The sequence below is a fragment of the Diabrotica virgifera genome, chromosome 2 (genome assembly GCF_917563875.1).
Source record: "Diabrotica virgifera virgifera chromosome 2, PGI_DIABVI_V3a".
NCBI classification, from domain to species: domain Eukaryota; kingdom Metazoa; phylum Arthropoda; class Insecta; order Coleoptera; family Chrysomelidae; genus Diabrotica; species Diabrotica virgifera.
Genome location: NC_065444.1, coordinates 71563217 through 71584653, shown reverse-complemented (window position 1 = coordinate 71584653; position 21437 = coordinate 71563217). Strand labels below are relative to the sequence as shown.

The 21437-nt window shown below is 31.8% G+C and overlaps 1 protein-coding gene across 2 annotated transcripts in view; it reads left to right on the top strand.

Annotated features, from left to right (window-relative positions):
* The first annotated feature begins 11250 nt into the window (after nucleotides 1-11250).
* Nucleotides 11251-21437, top strand: part of LOC114331135 (protein quiver) — an 84431-nt gene continuing 74244 nt past the window's right edge. Inside the window, exon 1 of one of the 2 annotated variants that reach the window (XM_028280614.2) lies at nucleotides 11251-11589. In XM_028280614.2, the coding sequence (XP_028136415.1) occupies nucleotides 11565-11589 (25 nt within the window). In that variant the 5' untranslated portion in view covers nucleotides 11251-11564. The remainder of the gene's footprint in view (nucleotides 11590-21437) is intronic. The other variant, XM_028280613.2, reaches the window with a different exon arrangement.

Sequence of the window (21437 nt, the reverse complement as noted above, 5' to 3'; positions counted from 1 at the left end):
TGGTATTATTAAGAGAAGTACTTATAAATAGTGTAGATTCTTTAGCTAGTATATCGACAATATTATTCCGGTATATTTAAATATTTTTTATATATAAGTATATAAGTGTGGTGTATTATCTATTTTTATAATATATTACATCTTACTTATTATATAAAAAGACAATGTCATAATAAATTAAAAGAATGGTCCTTAAGAACTGCACCAATCAATTGGATTGCGCCTGCGCTAGACGTATTGCGCCTTCACATTACATATTTAAAAAACTAGATACTCCCACTTATTCTCCTATTTTTCTATACTAAAAAGCAACGTCCTCGATCTTCCGTGTGATAAATATTTTTACAGATGGCTCATAAATTATTATGAAATAAATTGTCACTGCTAAAGAAAACTGTGGCCGTCATAGGCGTTTCATTTGGTGTATATAAAAAAGAGTTGAAGTTCAAAAATAGGTTTTATGTAACTTAAGACTTTATATTAACATAGGAGGAAGAATATAGGAGGTTATAGGAAGTTATATGGAGTTATAGTATGAGGTGATTTGAAATGATAGTAAGGATACGTGGATGACTAGGCTTTGGAACTAGAAATTTTGTAGTAAATTCCTGAAGAAGTTGAAAAAATAAACATTTAACGAAATGTTGCATTCTGAAATAAATGAATTAAGTTGATTAAGTTAATTTAAGTTGAAGCCACAGACCCCAGAACACTACTTTGTAGTCAATATACACTATGCGGCAAAATAAACAGTGCTGAAATGAATATTGCAATGTTAATTTATACGTTTATAACGATCATTTCCACCTCCACTAGTTTCATCTCTTTTTGTTTCGCAATGTATAATGTTTTCCATCTTTTCTGCTATTTTGCCGGTTATTAACGCGCTCATCACTGTATATGTATTTGTATCCATGATATTATATCCTTGCAAACATTATTCACAACAACATTCCCGATAAAACAGATGTTAAGAATGTCCTCTGGCACGAAAAAATTTTTAGTTCTAGTCCGCTATTCAGGAATGTCGGACGCTGGATCGGTCTGCCTGCTTCAGCATTCCAATATGTACCCATCAGGTGGCGTTAGGTCTGGTGTAAAATCACAAATCATTGTCATGCGAAATAAGGCGATCTCCAAATGATCGCGCAGTATTCGAAAAGACTCCCTAGCCGTGTGACAGGATTCCCCGTCCTGCTGAAACTATTGCTGATTTTAAGCTTGGACCGATTTCGAGACTTTTTCCGTATTACCTAAAATAGTACTCTACGATAATTTTTTTTTGCAAAACTGAGAACCACGACGTTCGGAAACACGTTTTATAATTGGAAAAAAAACAGAAAATAATGGATGAGTGAGTGACAAAAGAGGTTAAAATTAGGAATCATTATATTACAGAAAGTCTAGAGGTGGCACTGATTGATGCGAAAATGAGAGAACAGACTTTAAGATGGCATGGTCATGTTCAACGTCGAGAATTGCTGATCTGCGGCTTCCTGAAAGAAGTAGAAGAGGAATATCAAAGAAAACCTGGGGAGGGATGCGTGGGTAGGACATGTCGGTGAAGTCAATTGATATAGATATGACTCAAGATAGAAACTGGTGAGTATAGAAATGAATGATTATTCCTTGATAGAAAATGTAGAAATGTAATTAGCTACAAGCCATCCTGCAAGGAAAAAATATTTGGAAATTGAGGTTTAGGAAAAATAAGAACATAATGGTTAAAGTTGTTCTGAAGCTATTTCCTTGTGTAAAAGTAAAGTAATAGTAAAGTTAATTAATAATAATAATAATAATTAATAATTAAATTAATAATAATAATAGTAAAGTCGTCCCAGGAACGCAACTCATAAATATTGGCGATATCATTTTAAAGTCTTCTACTTTAAAATGTATAATATACGTCTGAATTGCCAATATAAATGAGTCAGATTAAATAAATTATAGAAGAATTTTTTTACTTAGCAACAACATGTTTGTTTATTTTAATAGTATTTTGTATTTTGACAACGAAACCCGATTTGGGCTTCGAAACGTTAATAAATTAATTTTTTAGTAAAATTGTGGCTTATTTCCCATAAAAAATACGTAATTATAATAGTTAAAAAACATCAGAACCTGGTACCTGGTTTAATACAACATCTGTGTAGCTTTTCCGCTCTGTGCAAATAACATAAAGATTTCCATGTTGATCGCTAACATTCGTCACGGATAGGCAAATCAAGAAGAAAAATAAGCGAATTAGAGAAAGCCTACCTACACGATAATAGTATGATCTAAGAAAGATCAAAATACAAAAACTGGTTACAATAGTTAAAAAGAGAACAAGACCAAAAACTTTGGATACAAGTAGGTGAGGCAGATCCATCCTTCATAAATTCATCAGTAGATTTCAAGAGGGCTGATAGTGATGATAATTTATAATATAATATCACACACTACGACGCTGCATCCCCTTTTTCAGAAACCACACTACTTAGTCCAGGAACCGAAGCTTTTCACCTCGAAATTTTTACAGAATGGATCGATTTGCTTGAAAATTTGAGAATAAATAGTGGATAGTCCAAAGATCAAAATCTATATGATGCCGAAAGGCGCTTTTATCGTGGGGGTAGTTGCCGCTCCAACTCGGGGGTGGAAATTTTTTATTATTTTTTGAGCACAAAAGTGGATAAAACATTAATTCTAAGCAAAAAATGTTTTACACATTTTTTTGATAAAATTAATATTTTCGATTTATTCGCTATCGAAAGTGTTAGTTTTATATCGAAAAAATCAATGTTTTTCGATAATATTTAAAAATTTTTTGTATAAATTTTTTTGGTATAAAACCAAGTTATTGGGAATTAAATAACCTACAATTGCATATTTAAACATTTTTCGTATCTCTGATGCTAATCTTTCTATTCTGAAGAAAATGGCATTTTTTACCAAATTACAAAAATCGTTATTCGCTTTTAACTCCAGTTTTTTAAAAACTAATCATTCTAAGCCAGTCAAACTTCTAGAATCTATTAATAATACATAAATGAAGAAGAATAATAAGACCAATGACTAAAAGCACCGCTAACTTACATTATTACGCTTCCAACTGGATTTTTCCTTTTTTTCAAAAAAATATATTGATTTTTTACCCGTAACCTTTTTAATTTCTATCTTAAAAAGTTTGTTAAAAAAGAATTTTACAGGTTTTTGTAGGATCTATAAGCTTATTAATATTAAATCTTTTTAAAATCCTCAGTCGCAAAGAGAGGTGACTTTGAAAGGGTTGGTAAAGGTGGTTTTTGCATGTTATTACAAGTTTTAATTGTCAATAGCTCACTGAATTTTTGCCCTAGAACAAATTTTTGCAAGCCATGTTCTTGGGAATTAAATAAGCTACAATTTCATATTTAAACATTTTTTCGTATCTCTGATGCTAATCTTTCTATTCTGAAGAAAATGGCATTTTTTACCAAATTACAAAAATTCGTTATTCGCTTTTAACTCCAGTTTTTTAAAAACTAATCATTCTAAGCCAGTCAAACTTGTAGAATCTATTAATAATACATAAATAAAGAATAATGAATAAGACCAATGACTAAAAGCACCGCTAACTTACATTATTATGCTTCCAACTGGATTTTTTCCTTTTTTTTTTTTCAAAAAAATATATTGATTTTTTACCCGTAACTTTTTTAATTTTTATCTTAAAAAGTTTTTTAAGAAATAATTTTACAGGTTTTTGTAGGATCTATAAGCTTATTAATATTAAGTCTTTTTAAAATCCTCAGTCGCAAAGAAAGGTTACTTTGAAAGGGTTGGTAAAGGTGGTTTTTGCATGTTATTACAAGTTTTAATTGTCAATAGCTGACTCAATTTTTGCCCTAGAACAAATTTTTGCAAATCATATTCTTGGGAATTAAATAACCTACAATTTCATATTTAAAAATTTTTTCGTATCTCTGATGATAATATTTCTATTCTGAAGGAAAGGCCATTTTTTTTTTCAAACTACAAAAATTCGTTATTTGCTTTAACTCCATTTTTTTAACTAATCATTCTAACCAGGTCGAACTTCGAGAAGCTATTATTAATACATAAATAAAGAACACCAAATAAGGTCAATGGCTAATTTTAATTAGGGTGGTGATTAGGAGGTTGCTTCCGATCTCTTTTTCAGTGAAGAAAATAGGGACTGACATTCTTTTCATTAAAGGTCACTTAATTTTTGAGCTAGAGACTTTTTTTATTTATACATATAGATATTTTTAAATACTTTCGATTAGTTTGAATAAGTTATCCTCTCAAAATGCGTAGTTTTTCCGTCTTTTGACTTTGAAACTACAATATTTATCGTTTGACGAAGAAAAGCTAACATATAATAAAGTATAGCTCGATTAGTATTGGTCTTAAAGAAAATTAAAAAAAAACGGTTTTGTTTATTTTTTTAAAAGTACATTTTTGTTAAGCACAGTTTTTTGATGTAACGAAAACTTTTTGAGTTATTAGCAGAAAACTGATTAAAAACATTGATTTTTTCGATATAAAACTAACAATTTCGATAGCGAATAAATCGAAAACTATTAATGTTATCAACAAAATGTATAGAACGTTTTTGGCTTATAATGAATGTTTTTACCAACTTTTGCGGTCAAAATATAATAAAAAATTTCCGCCCCCGAGATGGAGTGGCAACCACCCCCATGGTAAAAGCGCCTTTCGGCATCATATAGATTTTGATCCTTGGACTATCCACTACGTATTCTTAAATTTTCAAAAAAATTGATCCATTCTGTAAAAACTGCGAGGTTTTGTCCTATTTTGAGCTTCATTACTTGGACTAACTGGTATATCATAAAACCTGTACAATTTATTATTTGGTTGCGACTTTTCTATAGTCTTTTATTCTTTAGTAAATCGTTTGTTAATGAGTGATATTAAAATTTAAATTGAGGTGACCCATGTTTTAAAAAACAGTGTAGCAATATTTTGCAGTTACAATAGACCTTAGATACAATAGATCTTTCAGTTTCCTTGAGACCAGATCTCTACGTTATAAATACACACACCCAAACTTATATGGAATCACCTGATATTTCTTATTATTTCGTACGGATTGAGAAAAACGAACACACGAAGTCAAACATAATTTATTTTAAAGCAATTTAATAACAAATAGGTACGTAACAATTAAATAAAACAATAAATTATTTAACAAACAAATTAAAACTAGTTGTTTTAAAACTAATAGAATAGAAAATTTCAATGTAAAACTAATAATGTTTGTTTTATTTTTATTTTTTTATTTTTTTTTGTAGTCAGTGTTATCACTAAAGACTGGATTATATGCAAAATGCATATGCATATATATGCTGCATATTTCTCATGTTTTTCATAAATGCATATGCCTTGCATATTTGGAGATTTAAGAGCATATAAATGCATATTTTGATGGGAATTTACTCTACCCCATTTAAAAATAAGGTATATATTAGTAACATCAACATCCATTAAAATAAAATGTGAAAGTAAATATTTTGCTGTTAAGCTCCTTTGTTGTTGTACCCATAAACATAATGGGCGTTATTTATAGCTGCAGGTATCATTATCCGGATATTTAAGATTTATAGACTTCTCAGAATTTACAAATTACCTAAGTAAATACCGATTATATTTTGAATAACATTACAAATATTACCTGTACTTTCTGCTGGTGTCGGCCAACTATGAATTATTCTGGGAAAACCAACCAAAACGAAATTTTAAGCATTTTAAGGGTAGGATAGATTATTTTATTTTATGAATGGTTAGTCTTAAATCAATCGCCGATTATTCAACTTTTGTGATTGCAAGTTATTGACTATACTGTGTAAAAAAATCATTTTATTATTATTGTGAAAATGCCTAAAGTAGCAAGGGAAAAATCAAGTCTTCTCAGAAGTTGGATTGGAAGTAACAATCATCTAAAAGTTATCGACAGTGAAAGTATGTTTTGCACCATTTGTGATAAAAAGGTAAGTTCTCCACTTCAATAGATTTTTAAACTTATCAAACTTCTTTGCACATCTATGTGTCTGTCTATTCTAAAATGACAAACCGTCCCATTTCTTCAAAAACTGTTTTTTAAAGTTCGCAACGGTTTGGCTTATACAGAGCGAGGTGTTGAGAGTGGCCCACCCTGTATACTACGGTACACTGACTGTACTTTATTGTTTGACGATTTCAATTTCACTTTGAGAAATAAAAAAAAATTGGGGGAGGTTTAAAAAGTTTGATCATTTTAATGTAGGTATCTATTTACGAAAACATCTAAAACATCATTATCATTATATTCCAGATTCCATGTCAAAAGAAATTCCAAGTAGTTCAACACATAAAAACTTCACTTCACCAAACTAAGCTATCAAAAAATGATAATAAACCTCGCCAGTAGATTCTACAGAACAGTTTGCAGATTCAGAATACGTCAGTTGGGCAAGAAACCTTTGCAAAGGATTTATGCCATTTTTTTTTGAACTGCAATATCCCTCTGCACAAGTTAGAACATAAATCGTGTCAAAACTTTTTAAAAACTTATTGCAAGATTAAAGATAAACCAGCTCAAATACCAAGTTCTTCAACTCTTCGGAAAAAATATGTCAGTGCATGTTACAAAGATGTGATGACGAGTATTAAAAATCAGTTAAAAGCCGAATATCTTTGGATTTCCGTCGACGAAACAACGGATACAAAGGGTCGACAAATTGCGAATCTAATTGTTGGAGTTCTTAACGACTCTGGCGATTTTAAAAACTCATACTTAATTAGTGTAAAATGTTTGGAAAAAACAAACTATGCTACAATAGCTAGATTTGTTAACGAATCCCTAACAAATTCTTTTTTACCTGATCAAGTACCATTTGAAAAAATATTATTAATGCTTAGTGATGCCGCCTCATATATGATGAAAGCTGCATCCAATCTTAAAATCTTTTTCCCTAATTTAATTCACTGTACATGTTTGGCGCACGGCCTAAACAGAGTTGCAGAGAAAGTTAGAATTGAATTTCCCAATGTAAACACCTTAATAAATAATGTAAAAAAAGTATTTCTGAAAGCACCACTACGTGTACAGGTATATAGGGAGATGCTTCCCGATATTCCTTTACCACCAGAACCAGTATTAACCAGATGGGGAACTTGGCTTAAAAGTGCTATATTTTTATCTGAACACTACGACGACATCAAAAGCGTTATTTCAAGTTTTGATCCGACTTGTACCGCTATTGATAACTGTCAAAATATTTTTAAAGAAAAGTCTATTAAAAATCAATTGTTGTATATAAAATCGAATTTCGATATCATTGAAAGTTCAATTACAAAATTAGAGGCTCAAAATTTATGTCTTCACAATAGTATGTCTATTGTTGATTCGGTTAAACAGAAAATAACAAATCTGAATGGGGAAATTGGAGTAAAAATTAAAGATAAACTTGATGACGTTTTAAACAAAAATGAGGGTTTCACTTTATTGCGTTCAATAAATAATATAATCAATTTTGGAAACTTCGATGAAAATATTAATATGGATCCGTCTCTAATAGCAAAGTTTAAATATGCCCCAATTACATCTTGTGACGTTGAGAGATCTTTTTCTGCCTATAAACAAATATTAACAGATAGAAGACATAATATTAGTTTAGAAAATATGAATCAATATATGATTATTTATTGTAACAATAAAAATATGTAAATTTGTTTTATGGTACTCTTTTTATAATATTAGTTTAGAAAATATGAATCAATATTGTAACAATAAAAATATGTACATTTATTTTATTGTACTCTTATTTATCTTGTGGTCAAAATAAAATATTTTGCCGTTTTATTTGTCACAAAACCTGAAGTTAAAAAAATATATTAAGAAATAATAATACAATTTGGTTTAAATTCAAACCTATTTATTTATTTTTATTATTTTTTATTTATTTATGTATTTAACGTAAACCATAAAATTATTCATATAAAAATAAGTGCATATATAAATGCATATTTGCATGTTAATTGTGCATATTCAGCTTGTTTTAAAATGCATATTGCATGCATATTTTAGACATTTTTTAGTGCATATTTTCCAGTCTCTAGTTATCACCTCTAGTCCTATGCAAGCTTCAGTTTGCGTGGGCACGCTCCTAATCAAATTTTAACATTTTGTTATGGTAGGTTGCTCCATTCTTCAAAAGCAGCTTATACTAGCCGTGTGGTGTTTTGTGGATTATCCCGGCGAGCTCTAATTTTTCTTTTAAGCATATCCCACAAATACTTTAGCTCGGGTTAAGCTCGGGTGAGCAAGCAGTCCACTCCAAACAAGGGATGCGTTCTGTTTCAATGATGTCTCTAGCCACTCTAATGGTATGTGGAGGTCCATTATCATGCATGAAAATTAAATTTTCTCCTGTTGCATCTCTCCAGAGCCTACCTACAGGTTATAAATGGGTCTACCAAAAAATCCCGACAGCCAAAATCCCGACAGCCAAAATCCCGACGGCCAAAATACCGACACGCCAGAATACCGACAGGTTTGATAAAGCCTGGGTTTCCTCGAAAGCGGCACCGACAAACAGCGATCGTAGCACTGCGATGAATTACGTCAGATTACGGTGAAAGGTTCACTGGGGTGGAGGAAATTCAAGGTTCTTCACTGGGGCAATGGAATGTGCAAGCTCAGCAAGCGGTGGCTTCCAACGCATCCTTGGAAACCAACGCTATTATTTTGCATGGTACAGTTTTTTATGATGTCATTCATCGCAGTGTTACGATCGGAGGTTGTCGGCACCGCTTTCGAGGAAACCAGCGCTTAAGTTCCTTTTTAACATATTATTACATTTATTTCTGGTTTTTTGTTTATGGCCATCTGTTTTTTAATTTTTGTTACTAAACAAAAGTATTTACCATTTAATATGAACTAATTTTCTTAATAAAATTTCTAACATGGGTATATGAATTACATTTTTTTTTTGCCAATATATAGTCCAATAATATATGTATAATCAAATCCTGAATTTAAGTTTACTTTCATATACATAATAGATATTATCATGTCACTTACAACCTTCCATTTCGGTAAGTATAGCTTTTATATTATAAAATGAAGTGTTTAATGATTTGTTCTTTTAAAATACATAATAATTAGTACCCGTACTTATTAATAAGTAATTAATTTTTCAATTTCAATACTCTATAATATGATTTGGTATTGAATTTGAAAAGGAAACCATAGATATTCAAAATGTAGTGGTCGGGATTTTTGCTTATGCGAGGATTGTTGCATATCGGGATTTTGGCCTGTCGGGACTCTGGCGTGTCGGGATTCTGGCATGTCGGTGTTTTGGCCGTCGGGATTTTGGCTGTCGGGATTTTGGCTGTCAGGATTTTGGCTGTCGGGATTTTGGGCGCCACCGGTTATAAACATACCTGTGAGCAGTTAAAGTTGATTGGATGAAAATTTAAGGAGTTTTTTTACGGATCGCAATTCCTCTCCAGAACATTATACTTACCCTTGTATATTTGTGAACAGATCTGACAGTTTTCGTTCTTGCTTGTCTTCTTCGACCTCTAAGTACACGATTTCGTGGTTCATCTGATTTTACACCAATCCTGGCTTTTTCTGAAAATAGCACATTTTGTCAATTCCCATTGTTCCAGTTTTGGTGGTGAAGACACCAATTTAGGCGACCGATCTTGTGCTGCCTGGATAACTCGGGAACACGTAACTGTCTTCTGCTGTATACTTCTTGGCACGGACTCTTCTTCTTATCGTTTCAACTAAAAAAGTTGCACCTGTAGCTTCCAAAAACTGCCTTTTGAGCTGCAGGTGAGAAATGGTTGGGTGTTTTCCAGCGGATTGGACAATTAAACTATCGTGGCAAGCTGTTATTACTTTTTGGCGACTTTCCCTTGCTTTATTTTTAAGCTTTCCTAGTTCCTGTTATCTAGCATAGGTTTTGGACAAAACGCTCTGTGTTACGCATAGCTCTACAGCTATGTCCCTCTGAGAACATTTCTTTCTCCACAAGACCAATATCTTTCCTCGTTGTAAGTTCTATAACCCCACATGAGGCATATTTTCGTTTTTGAACGCAAAAGTTAGTTTATTTATTTTCGTTCAATTTGCAACTCAAGCAAATAACCTATACCGTACCGAGCTGTACTATCTGATTGTCTTATCGATTTGTTTATTTTTAATAAAAACCTTTATTCTTCGCAACAATAACAAGTTTGTTCAAAAGAAATAACTATTTAAAATTCTCTCATCTTAATTTCCTCGGTATCCTGTTTTATTTATAAATTTTGAAAATCTCAAGAGGTGTAACCAAAGAAAGTATTCCACCTGTTGTCAATCTGGTGGTATGGGAACGATATTTGTTGTCGTTTTCTGTGCTACTTCGGTTGATAACTTACTTTGTCTTTCGGTAGATGGCTCTAGTTTATCCGTGATATTTCTTTCTTTGCAATTCGGAAAGGCCCAAAGTGTGATACCTGCAGAAATCGGAGAGAAGAGGATATGGGACTACTGATGAGGGGGAAAAGACCTCCGAAACCGGTATAGACTCTTCCTGCACTCTCCGATTTAACCAGAGTATTATGCAGCTGCTGCATTTTCGTGTTGCAAAGAAATTGAAAATGTTTATACATTTTTAAATAAATATTTCTTTGAAATACATGGTGATATAAGTTTGGGTGTGTGTATATTAGAAGCGAACTAGAGAAAGCCTACTTACACGATTATAGTGTGATCTAAGAACGATACAAAGACAAAAAGTGGTTACAATGGTTAAAAAGAGAACAACACCGAAAACCTTTTATACAAGTATGAGAGGCCTATCCACCCTTCATAAATCCAGCAGTGGATTTCAACAAGGCTCATAGTAATGATTCCTTATAGTATATCATACTCCATGATGTTACATTCCCCTTTTCAACAACCACACTGGTGTGTAATAAAATTTGTACAATTTATGTGTTGGTTACGACGTTTCTATGATATTTTATATCGAGTAATAATAAAATTTTCATTGAGGTAACCCATATTTTAAAAACACTGTATTTTGCAGCTACAATTTATCGTCTTTCAGTTTCCTTACGCCAGATCTCTACGTTATAAATATATCACATCTTTGATGTTCGTTTGGTCTCAATTCCAACGAATAAAAAAATAATATATTAGTTGTTGTCTGGCTCAGAAATATATCCCCTGTGGATTCGGTATACAGCTATACTGCACCAAAGTACCACGTAAAAACTCCGTTTTCTCTCGCAGCCTAAACCAATTTTCTATGACGTAACGGCACTGCGTTTTCTCGTCGGAAAAAGGACAGAAACTAAAATCAATATCACCATATACCTTCCGACACTCCAACATACCGAGAAGCAGAGAGATAGACGTTGGTTTAGAAAATGTGCCTCCGCCACATAGTTCGTTTAAAAACCAAATTGTCGTTTAAAATAATCATAATGTAAAGTAGAATAAGTTAGTGTATATAGACAAGCAATGAATTAGTACCTGATACATGTGATTGTGATAATATCTTCTTTCCAAGATGTATAAGATCTTGGTAACTTTAGGTAATATAGTTAGATTGTGGTTCTTCATAATATGTGATCAAAAAAGTCAAATGTTTAAATGTTATATGTTATACAGTGTGTCCAAATAGGTACGTTTCACTATGTTTCTTATTTAAAATACGACTAGAAATAATATATATTTGAACTGATCTTTAACAGTTCAAATTTCTAAATTTTAATTTTTGAGCATTCTAAAAACCATTTATATTTCATATAAATTTCACTATTTTATATTATTTAACATACTATATATTTTTAATTACGTAAAAATAGGTTATATATAATATATAATATCACCAACTATTTTTTGAACAGTACAATATCTAAACCCTCTGTAATAGTGAATTAGTTTAATGAATTAGGTATTTACTAGCAGACAAATAATTAACTTTCTTAAATGGTAGATACCTAAACGAGGTTATTTATGATACAATTTCTTCTTATTATGTATTCTTATTATTATATATGTAAAGAATATATTTTCGATTAGATCGGGTAAAAAGATATATATTTTAAAATTTTAAAGTGACAGCTGACAGTGACCTTCAAACGAGACCCCTCCGCGTCGTTCAACTGCATTTTAGATCACAAATTTGGCTTCAAGGTCATCCTGCGACGTTTCCTGCCCTATTTTAAGAGAAACCGTGCTAATTTTGGGATAGGACGGTACGTCTCCCTTAGAGTTCTTAAGATATGTCAAAGGATCAAGTTTACTTTTAAATTTTTCTTTTTATATGTTTATTCCAAAATTTAAATTTTTTTATTTTTTTGATTCATTAAATTTTCCTTTAATTTTTTTAAATAAAGAGTAAAATTCTATATTTCAGGGATTAAAAGTAAAAATTTCAGTGCAGTCACTCGAGCGCTTTGGGGACCTATTGGGTTGTGAAGAGTAGGTCCTAAAACCAAAAAAGTTAAGTAAAGTTTTCCATTTTAGTGGGGACTTTCCATTTTTAATTTAATTTTCCATTTACAACAATCGTTTTTCCGATTATAGCGCTATCTATCCAAACTTTGAAAAAATGTTTCGAATAAAAGTTACTTATTTTTACGTAAAGAATCCAAATCTGGAATAAAAATTGAGGCTCCTATTTAAGATTTTAAAATAACCCCCCACCCCACTACCGTGGGGGTCGTGTTTGGTACAATTCGATAGATTTTTCAAAATAAATTGATTAAGTGTATGTTGCAGTTTTTCGATCTAATGTTTATTTTGCAAAATATCGCGGGATTTGTATTTAAAATTTGAAATTTACCCCCCACCCCTCTCCGTGGGGGTCATGTTTGGTATTATTCGATAGATTTTTGAAAAATATTGAACATGTATTTTTTTAGTTTTTCGATCTAACGTTCATTTCGCGAATTATTCGCTTTTTTTGTGAAACTTTTTAACTCGCCCATTTCCCTACGCCCCGCTCAAATAGTCAGATTTTTTAAGTATACACTCTTTTGCCTGTACTTAACTTACTTTATCTTAATCTGACAATTTCGAGTATTTTTAAGGATAGATTTTTTTCGGGCCCTCCTTAACGAACTCCCCTGTGTTAAGAGCTTATATATGGTAGAGACACATCTGATTCTGCAGGGCACCAGGTTTCTCCCCATATGATCATCTGACGCGCTCCAGTAACTGCAAAAATCCCCGTTTGGGCTTTCCTACCACTTTGTAATACATGCTTGAACCTCCATTATTTAGAATTTTCTTCATTTTCAATATAGCATTTTATTTTTCTTCCATTATGTGAATCAGAAGAAATCATCAAACTTCATCAATCATCATCGTTACAATTTTTTTCATGTGCCCTTTTTCTCAGATTCTCAGATAATTCTCAGATTATTTATATTCATATCTAGTAGATCTTTGGATCTCTTCTTTAAAGGTTCGTGTATAAAAGCTTTCGAATTATTGAGACTTATTTGTTCGTTACGTTTCAATAGTTCCAACCAGTCCGATGTTGTTTTTTTGCCTTCACTTCCTGCTATGCCAACGAAATGTTCTGTGCCTATGAATATTTATTTTCCCCTAGCAAGAAGTCTTCATTTTCGTTCTCTTCAATGTGTCTGAGTTTCCAGACACTCGGAGTAAACTTACTTTGCTACTTTTGCCGATCTGAATCAGATTGTGGAAACAGTACCAAACTAACCTCCAGTCAACTCGATTCGATTCCAGCGCCTTTAGTGCTACCTGGCTATCTGATGTTAGTTTTATAGATCTGTTCCTCTTTTTAATTCCTGCAGTCACATCTCTGTAGCATAAGTTTGTACTAGTGGAGTGATTAGATACCTAGTTTTTCCTCCGTATACTCTAGCTCCTATTACTTCGTCGATTTTAGGGCCACATGTATACCTGATCAGTCATTATAAGATTCGTTTTATTCACTCTTTCCTGGAAAGATGACGATAAATGTATTTTCAAAAATATATTAAGGTTACAATATTATCACTTCAGATTTGATCCCGGTATACTTTCGCCCTTCTTCCTGGCGTCTTATCCGCCATATGTATGCTCCTGTCGTGGTTCTTGTTCTCCATACATACATGTAATGGGGGGGTCAAAAGTATTACCTCCATGGAGGTGGTTAGAGTAGTCGACATCGCTCCTGTGATGATTAAGCTTGCTTGCCATTGAAGCTTATTCAACTTCTTTTTGGGGGTCTTTTTTGGCATTTAGATTGAGCCATACCTCAAGACTCCACTACAAGATTGTCTCGGGGTTACAATCTGCTAAATTTCAATTTACCGCTTCTAAATCCAACCTGGTATTTTCCTATTATTCGGTCTGCATATTGTGCATGTTTTGTGTGTTTTGTGGCAACCCCCAATTCTTAGTAATTCTTGTTCGTTTTTTTCACTCCTATTTTCGTATTCAAATGACTAATTTTTATTGGGTAGAAAACTGTTTTAATATCTACTTGCAATATCATTGTAGAATATATCCATTTCTTTATGGCTCACTGATTACTTCATTTTTGTTTTCTTTCATTTCCACAATACTTTTAGTAATGTTTATCTGTATAAAACAGCAGATTCTGTTTATTGTATTATACATAAGTATGTAGCTTCTGTAGGAGTAAGACAAGGAGATACCATCTCGCCCAAGCTATTCAACCAAGCGCTAGAAGATGTGTTCAAACAACTACACTGGGATGGCTTGGGTATAAACATAAACGGGCAATATCTGAATCACTTACGGTATGCTGATGATGTTGTATTAATAACAGAAAGAAGTGAAGAACTACAAAGAATGATGGAAGAACTAGATAGAGAATCGACAAAGATAGGACTGAAGATGAATTACAGTAAAACAAAAACCATGACCAATCAACAAGAAGAACTAATAATTACAGTGCCACAAACAAGAATAGAACAAGTAAAAGAGTATATACATCTAGGACAAATCACTAGATTAAATAAAGAAAATCAGACCGAAGGAATAAAGAGAAGAATAAGATTGGCCTAGGCATCATTCGGAAAACTGTCTTATATTCTAAAGAACAGAAAATACCCGCAATATCTAAAAACAAGAGTCTACAATCAATGTATATTCCCTGTTCTAATATATGGCTCTCAGATATGGACGTTTACAAAAGAAAATATGGAAAAAATAGCAATGACAGAAAGATCCATGGAAAGACAAATGCTGAAGATTAAACTATCAGACAGGAAAATAAACGAATGGATCCGTAACAAAACAAAAGTGAAAGATGTCTCAACCCAAGTAGCAAAGCTTAAATGGAAGTTCGCCGGACACACCCTACAGGAGAAGGATGAAAGATGGACTAAGACGATTATACATTGGAGACCGTGGAACCACAAACGAAAAAGGGGAAGGCCACAAATGCGATGGTCAGATAACCTGAAGAAGCACACTGGGTCAAAATGGATGCAAATTGCCCAAGATAGAGAGGCATGGAAGAAGGAAGAGGAGGCCTATATCCAAGGATGGATGTTTAGAACTGATTAGATAGATAGATGTAGCTTCTATAGTGTAGTAAAACACATGTCCTGATTTAATTTTAGCTATCTTTTGCCATTTTATTCCTTCTTCTCCCTCCACTTTATAAACAACTCTGGTTGTTCATTGGCGGAATGATACTTCTATGGAAGGTTGTCACTCCATCTTTTGCGCGGTCGGCCGATACTTCTTCTACCGATTGGTGATTTATCTCTTGCCATTCGTTTATACACTGTACGTTACATTGTCTTCTAATGTCTTTACTCCTCTTTCGATCCCTTAGCGTATTTCCTGTAATTCTTCTCAGTACTCTCATCTCTGCGGTTTCCAGTAGTCTTTGTGTTGTGGCTGTATCGGGTCTTGTTTCTGATGCATATGTTATTATTAGCCTTAGACTGGCTTTATCAATTTTTGACTTCATATCAGTATTATTACGTCAGTTTCGCCATATAGTGCATATAGTGTTATTAAGGCATCCTGCCAGTCTATTTGCTTTTTGTACTTCATTTCTAACTTCTTTGTCCAGGTCTCCGTAACTTGACAATGTAATTACAAGGTATTTTACTTCCATTACCTGCTCAATACTGATACCATCAATTTCTATTTTACATCTGATTGGTTCTTTACTGATTACTATTGTTTTGGTTTTCTGAGATGAAATTGTCATATTGAATTCTTTTGCTCTTATGTTAAATCTGTGGACTAATCTTTGCAGACTATTTTCATCTTGGCTATCAATATTGTTGGCTCTTCCTTTGTTGACGTTTTTGATGATTTCATCCATGACTAAATTGAAGAGCATAGGAGTCAATGAGTCTCCCTGTCTTATTCCGCTGCCTATATCTATAGGTTCTGTAAGTTGTCCATCTATTCTGACTTCCATTTCTTGTTTTGGTTGCTGTTTTCAATAGTTTTTATGATATCTAGGGAAACTTCTCTATTATACAGAAGATGGATTACATCTTTGAGTCTCACTCTGTCAGATGCTTTCTTCAAGTCAATCAGACATAGAAATGCTGGTCTATTATACTCTAGTGATTTCTCAGTAATTTGCTTTCTGACGATTATTGCATATATACATGATCTTCCAGTACGAAAACCCTGTTGTTCATCTACTAAACTTATCCTCTGATTCATTAGGTCTTGTAAAATTTTAGTTGTAAGCTTTAGGGTAGTATTTAACAAGTTAATATCTCTGTAGTTTTCTGACTGCTTTTTATCTTCTTTTTTGAATAGTAGAATTAGTTCGCTCTTTCTCCATTTTATTTAGTAAATTAATTATCCTAACAAGTTTAATTATGTGAATATCAGCAGGATTGGTAATTTTGCTTCCCGTTTCGATAATGACAAATTAAAATTTTGTGTGTTATTCGTTTAGAAATAAAGATATTAATCTATGGCATTAATAAAATTATAATAATAATAACAAATTTACAAAATATGTTTTAATAAAAATAGTACTTTGGTAACAATACAGAGTGAGTTTTATGTATAGAAAGACTCAATTATTTCGGAAATGGCTTGCACGATTTTTATAGGTTTTGGTGGGTACAGGTTCTCTGATGCGGCTGATATTATAGTGCTAATTACATTGTTGTCAAAGTTTCAGTTTTTCCGGTAATCTAATGAACTTTCTTATTTCAAATAGAACACCCTATATATTTTTTGCGTTTTGAAGTCCTTAAGAAATACTGATTATTTTTCGTGTTATATTCTCTATACCTAAATGTCATAATTTCGGACTTATTGCTATATTTATTTTAAAAAAATTTGTAAACAAATTATAAAACTCATTTTTTTCAGCCCTGGTAAACATTATTTTCGGTTGTTTGGATCATTGTGAACAAAAAAGATCTTTTGTCATCTTTCTCCAAAATTAATCGTTTCCTAGTTATAAACAATTTAAAACTGAAAAAAATCGAATAATGACGATTTTCAAGGTTCAAAAACACAAATCAAAAATATTACTTTTGAAACTGCGAAATAGCCAAATTCAAGTTCAAGCCTTATTTTATCAGATACCGATAACTAATTTTAGCTTGTTTAATTTTAAAACATTTGTTTTTAGTTGTTAATGCAGCTCGATCGCCCGTCCTCTCATATGCACTTTATTAACAATTAAAAAGCAATGTTTTAGAATAAAACGAGCTAAAAAATCTTATAGCAAGCTATTGGAAGAATAGTTGAGCCAGAATTTAGATACTTCGTAATTTCAAAAATTATATTTTTTACTTGTGTTTTTGAACCTTGAATATCGTCATTATTCGATTTTTTTTCAGTTTTAAATTGTTTATTACTCGAAAACGATTAACTTTAGAGAAAAATTACAAAATATCTTTTTTGTTCCCAATGATCCAAAGAACGTAAAATAATATCTACTCGAGCAGAAAAAATTGATTTTTTATAATTTGTTTAAATTTTTTTTAATACATGTATTAATAACTCCGAAATTATGGCATTTAGGTGTAGGGAATATAACATAAAAAATAATCAGTATTTCTTAAGGACTTAACGACTTCAAAACGCAATAAATATACAGGGTATTCCATTTGAAATAAGAAAGTTTGTTAAATTTCCAGAAAAACGGAAGATCTGGCAACAATTTAATTAGCACTATAACATCAGCCGCATTAGGAAACCCCTACCTGACAAAACCTATAAATATCGTATAAGCCGTTTTCGAGATAATTGAGTGTTTCCATACATAAAACTCACTCTGTATGAATTGTGGTAAATAAGACAGAAACTCCATAAAATTGTGAACCAAACACTTATAAGCATTTGCACAAATATCGTGGCATTTTCAAAATTTTATGTGGATATTTGAACTTAAATTGAATAAATATGATTTTTAATATTAAAATTGATTCTGTTAGCTTACTTGTCTGTTTTACGGTCCAGACAATAGTATAATACTCTGTTGTATTCACTTCTTTGAAGAACGTCCCACGCTATGATGTCTTACAAATGATTTGATTTGTCTCCATCTATCGTTAGGACTCTTCCTTCTTCCATTCTGCTGATGTGTTTATTCCACTTTTTTTTCATTTTTAATACCGAGTTAATAATATCCTATAATATCTTGATATTTTAGGTATACCTTATGGTTTCTCTTCTATAGTTCTTCCACTCTATCTTTGCCCATGCATAAAATTATTCACGATTTAATTTTATACTAGGTCTTTTTTCTACTTAGAGATACTAGTATCGCAAAATTAAGCAGCTTATACATAGAAACCACAATAAGTTAAACAAGGATAAACATTACCTACGGCATGTCTTTGAAACCTTCTATGAATTTTGCAGTTGGTCATTTTCAGTAACAGTGACATTAGCGCATTTGTTGTGTTTATTGGAATTTATGACTGATATTGTGTCTAATATATAAAGTTATATTTTGTTTAATATATTACAATATAGTTAAATATAAATGTACAATATAACTTTATAAAATACTTCCACCGATAATAACCGTTTCCTAATTATTACATTGACAGTACGTATCCATGATATTACACATCGACGTACGTTTCAATTAATGTTTTGATTTAACTTGTTTGACAATCAATCATAACGTTTTGGTAAAGATAAAATGGAACAACTGTTCGCTCTGTGCGTAACCATGGTGGGGATACACGAAACTATGCCAGCGCCCGTAGCGGCGAAATATGACAACTTTGGCGAATAATGATTGAATAATTATTTTTTCAATAGATAATTCGCTTACCTTATTATTGCCGTTTTGATTTTTATTATTTATATTTATCTTTTCATACTGACTTTCTTTCTTTCCCCGATCTGGTGATATATTCCTATCGTCATCTATTTCCATTTTGTGTTACACACTCACCATAAAATTAATAGTTCAATAGACCCAGCTAATGTTAAAATGTGGTACTAATAATTCACGCTGCCAATTGCTTTCGATGTACACTTAATTAATGTTAACACGGACAACTAAACTATAACTATAAAGTGAAAAAAAATCCTTAAAATTGATATTTTCTTCAGAGAACTTCCAAATATCCGCTTTTTAATTTGACGTTTATTTGACACTCGAGCTTATTGTTTGTATAATAAATTTTATCAAAAATGGTAAATAAATATTACATTAAAGTCAAATATGTCATATGTATCATATGTTTAATGTCAAATTGTGTTCGCCAAAAATTTCAGGCGACTAAGCTAGGTGTCGCGTCAGTTATGCACGGAGCGAATATCTCTGTTCGTTTTGTAGAGAATAAGACTATTGTTTTTATTTGTTATAATCTTTTTATAAGTGGTAATGTGGGCTCTATAAGTTTACGACTCTAAAATTTGAGGATGTTTTCTTATCAGCCTTCTTAAACATAAAAATGATAGTGTTCATACACCAATCATCTGGAATATTTTTTGTAGTAATATTTTTTCTAGAGTAATATTCTCAATTAGATTTTCTTCTCCGTATTTCAATAATTCGTTTGGAATTCCCTACTATCCGGCACTTTTCCCATGTTTGAACCTCTCGAGACATTTTGTAACTTTCGTAGATTTAGGTTTTAATACTTATTGTCATTTATGGACGGATCATTAGCTATACGTGTTTTGGCAACAAGCTGCAAATTACCATTCAGTCTGAGTACTGTGTTTTAATATTTTCTGACTTTTCCATTTCTTTATCTCTGTTTCTTTGTCATTGTTATAAAAATATTTTATGTTACGTATTTCAACACAAAAGATTATCTTTCTTTTTCAACCTCGGAATTATTTTCTTGCTTGTATTGCTATCGATTAATCCATCGTATTCCGAGTCATGTTTCTAATATTATAAGGATATTTTTCTTTGGGTACGGTGCTACCCTAGATCGAAAAAATTTCTCCTTTATCCGGTTTAGGCCCGTCATATGACCTCTAAGTTATTCAATTGATCCAACATATCTCAAGCTTTACAAGGAATAAAAAGTGGACAATCCCCAGGAATGGAAAATTTGCTGAAATTTTATATGACATTATAAATATCATGACGATATAAGAAAAAGAATCCGTACATCAAATCGATTTTTTATACTTACCCTTCTTATTTTATCGAAAATATTTTTAGTTAAAGAAGCTGTTAAGGTAATAAACTTCAGTCATAAAATTCCAATGGGAACAAAACTCCACAGTTAAACTTCTCTTTATTTGCTATCATCAACGAAATTGCAAAGTCCTCATAAACTTTCAACAACTTTAGATGAATTCCTGTTGGCAATAAGTTATGCAAGATGAATGGTATTAAAATTTATTCACTTAATCAATAAGCGTACGCTTATTTTAAGCAGCTGTATAAAAGACAAAAATGTGTGTAATCAAATTCACATTCTCTATTTATTTTTCCGATAAGTATGACAACATAACAGAATGGTAATGTTATTACCATTTATAACCTATTGTCGTATATTGTCGAGCATTCTATTTTAGTAGACGAAGTTCTGAATAAAAATGGAAGATTTCATGTACTAATCTTTAGTGCATTTCTGAAAGCTACTCTGTGTTATAAGGGGCACTATCAGGAACAACTCCCCAAACAAGCAACACCGTAAAACAGTTAATTTTTGGTTATTATATATTTATGGGACTTTTTAGAGAGTAAAATATCTACTTTTTAATATTGATTATTGCAAAGATGAAGAAATTATACTTTAAAATATGGACATCATAGTTGCTATATATAACATTTCTGTTTTATTTGTCCATTCTGCTTTACGTTTATCGTTATCATTGCTTTCCATAGTTGTTTACTGGGTTTTCTGACCCAGTAAAACCCAGTTTTTCCAAATATATGAAAGACATGCGATTCAATGTTTTTCTCTTTGTTTTTCTCGATGACTTGCCTCGTGATAAATCTATTCAGATAGCCAAATAAATGTGGCTT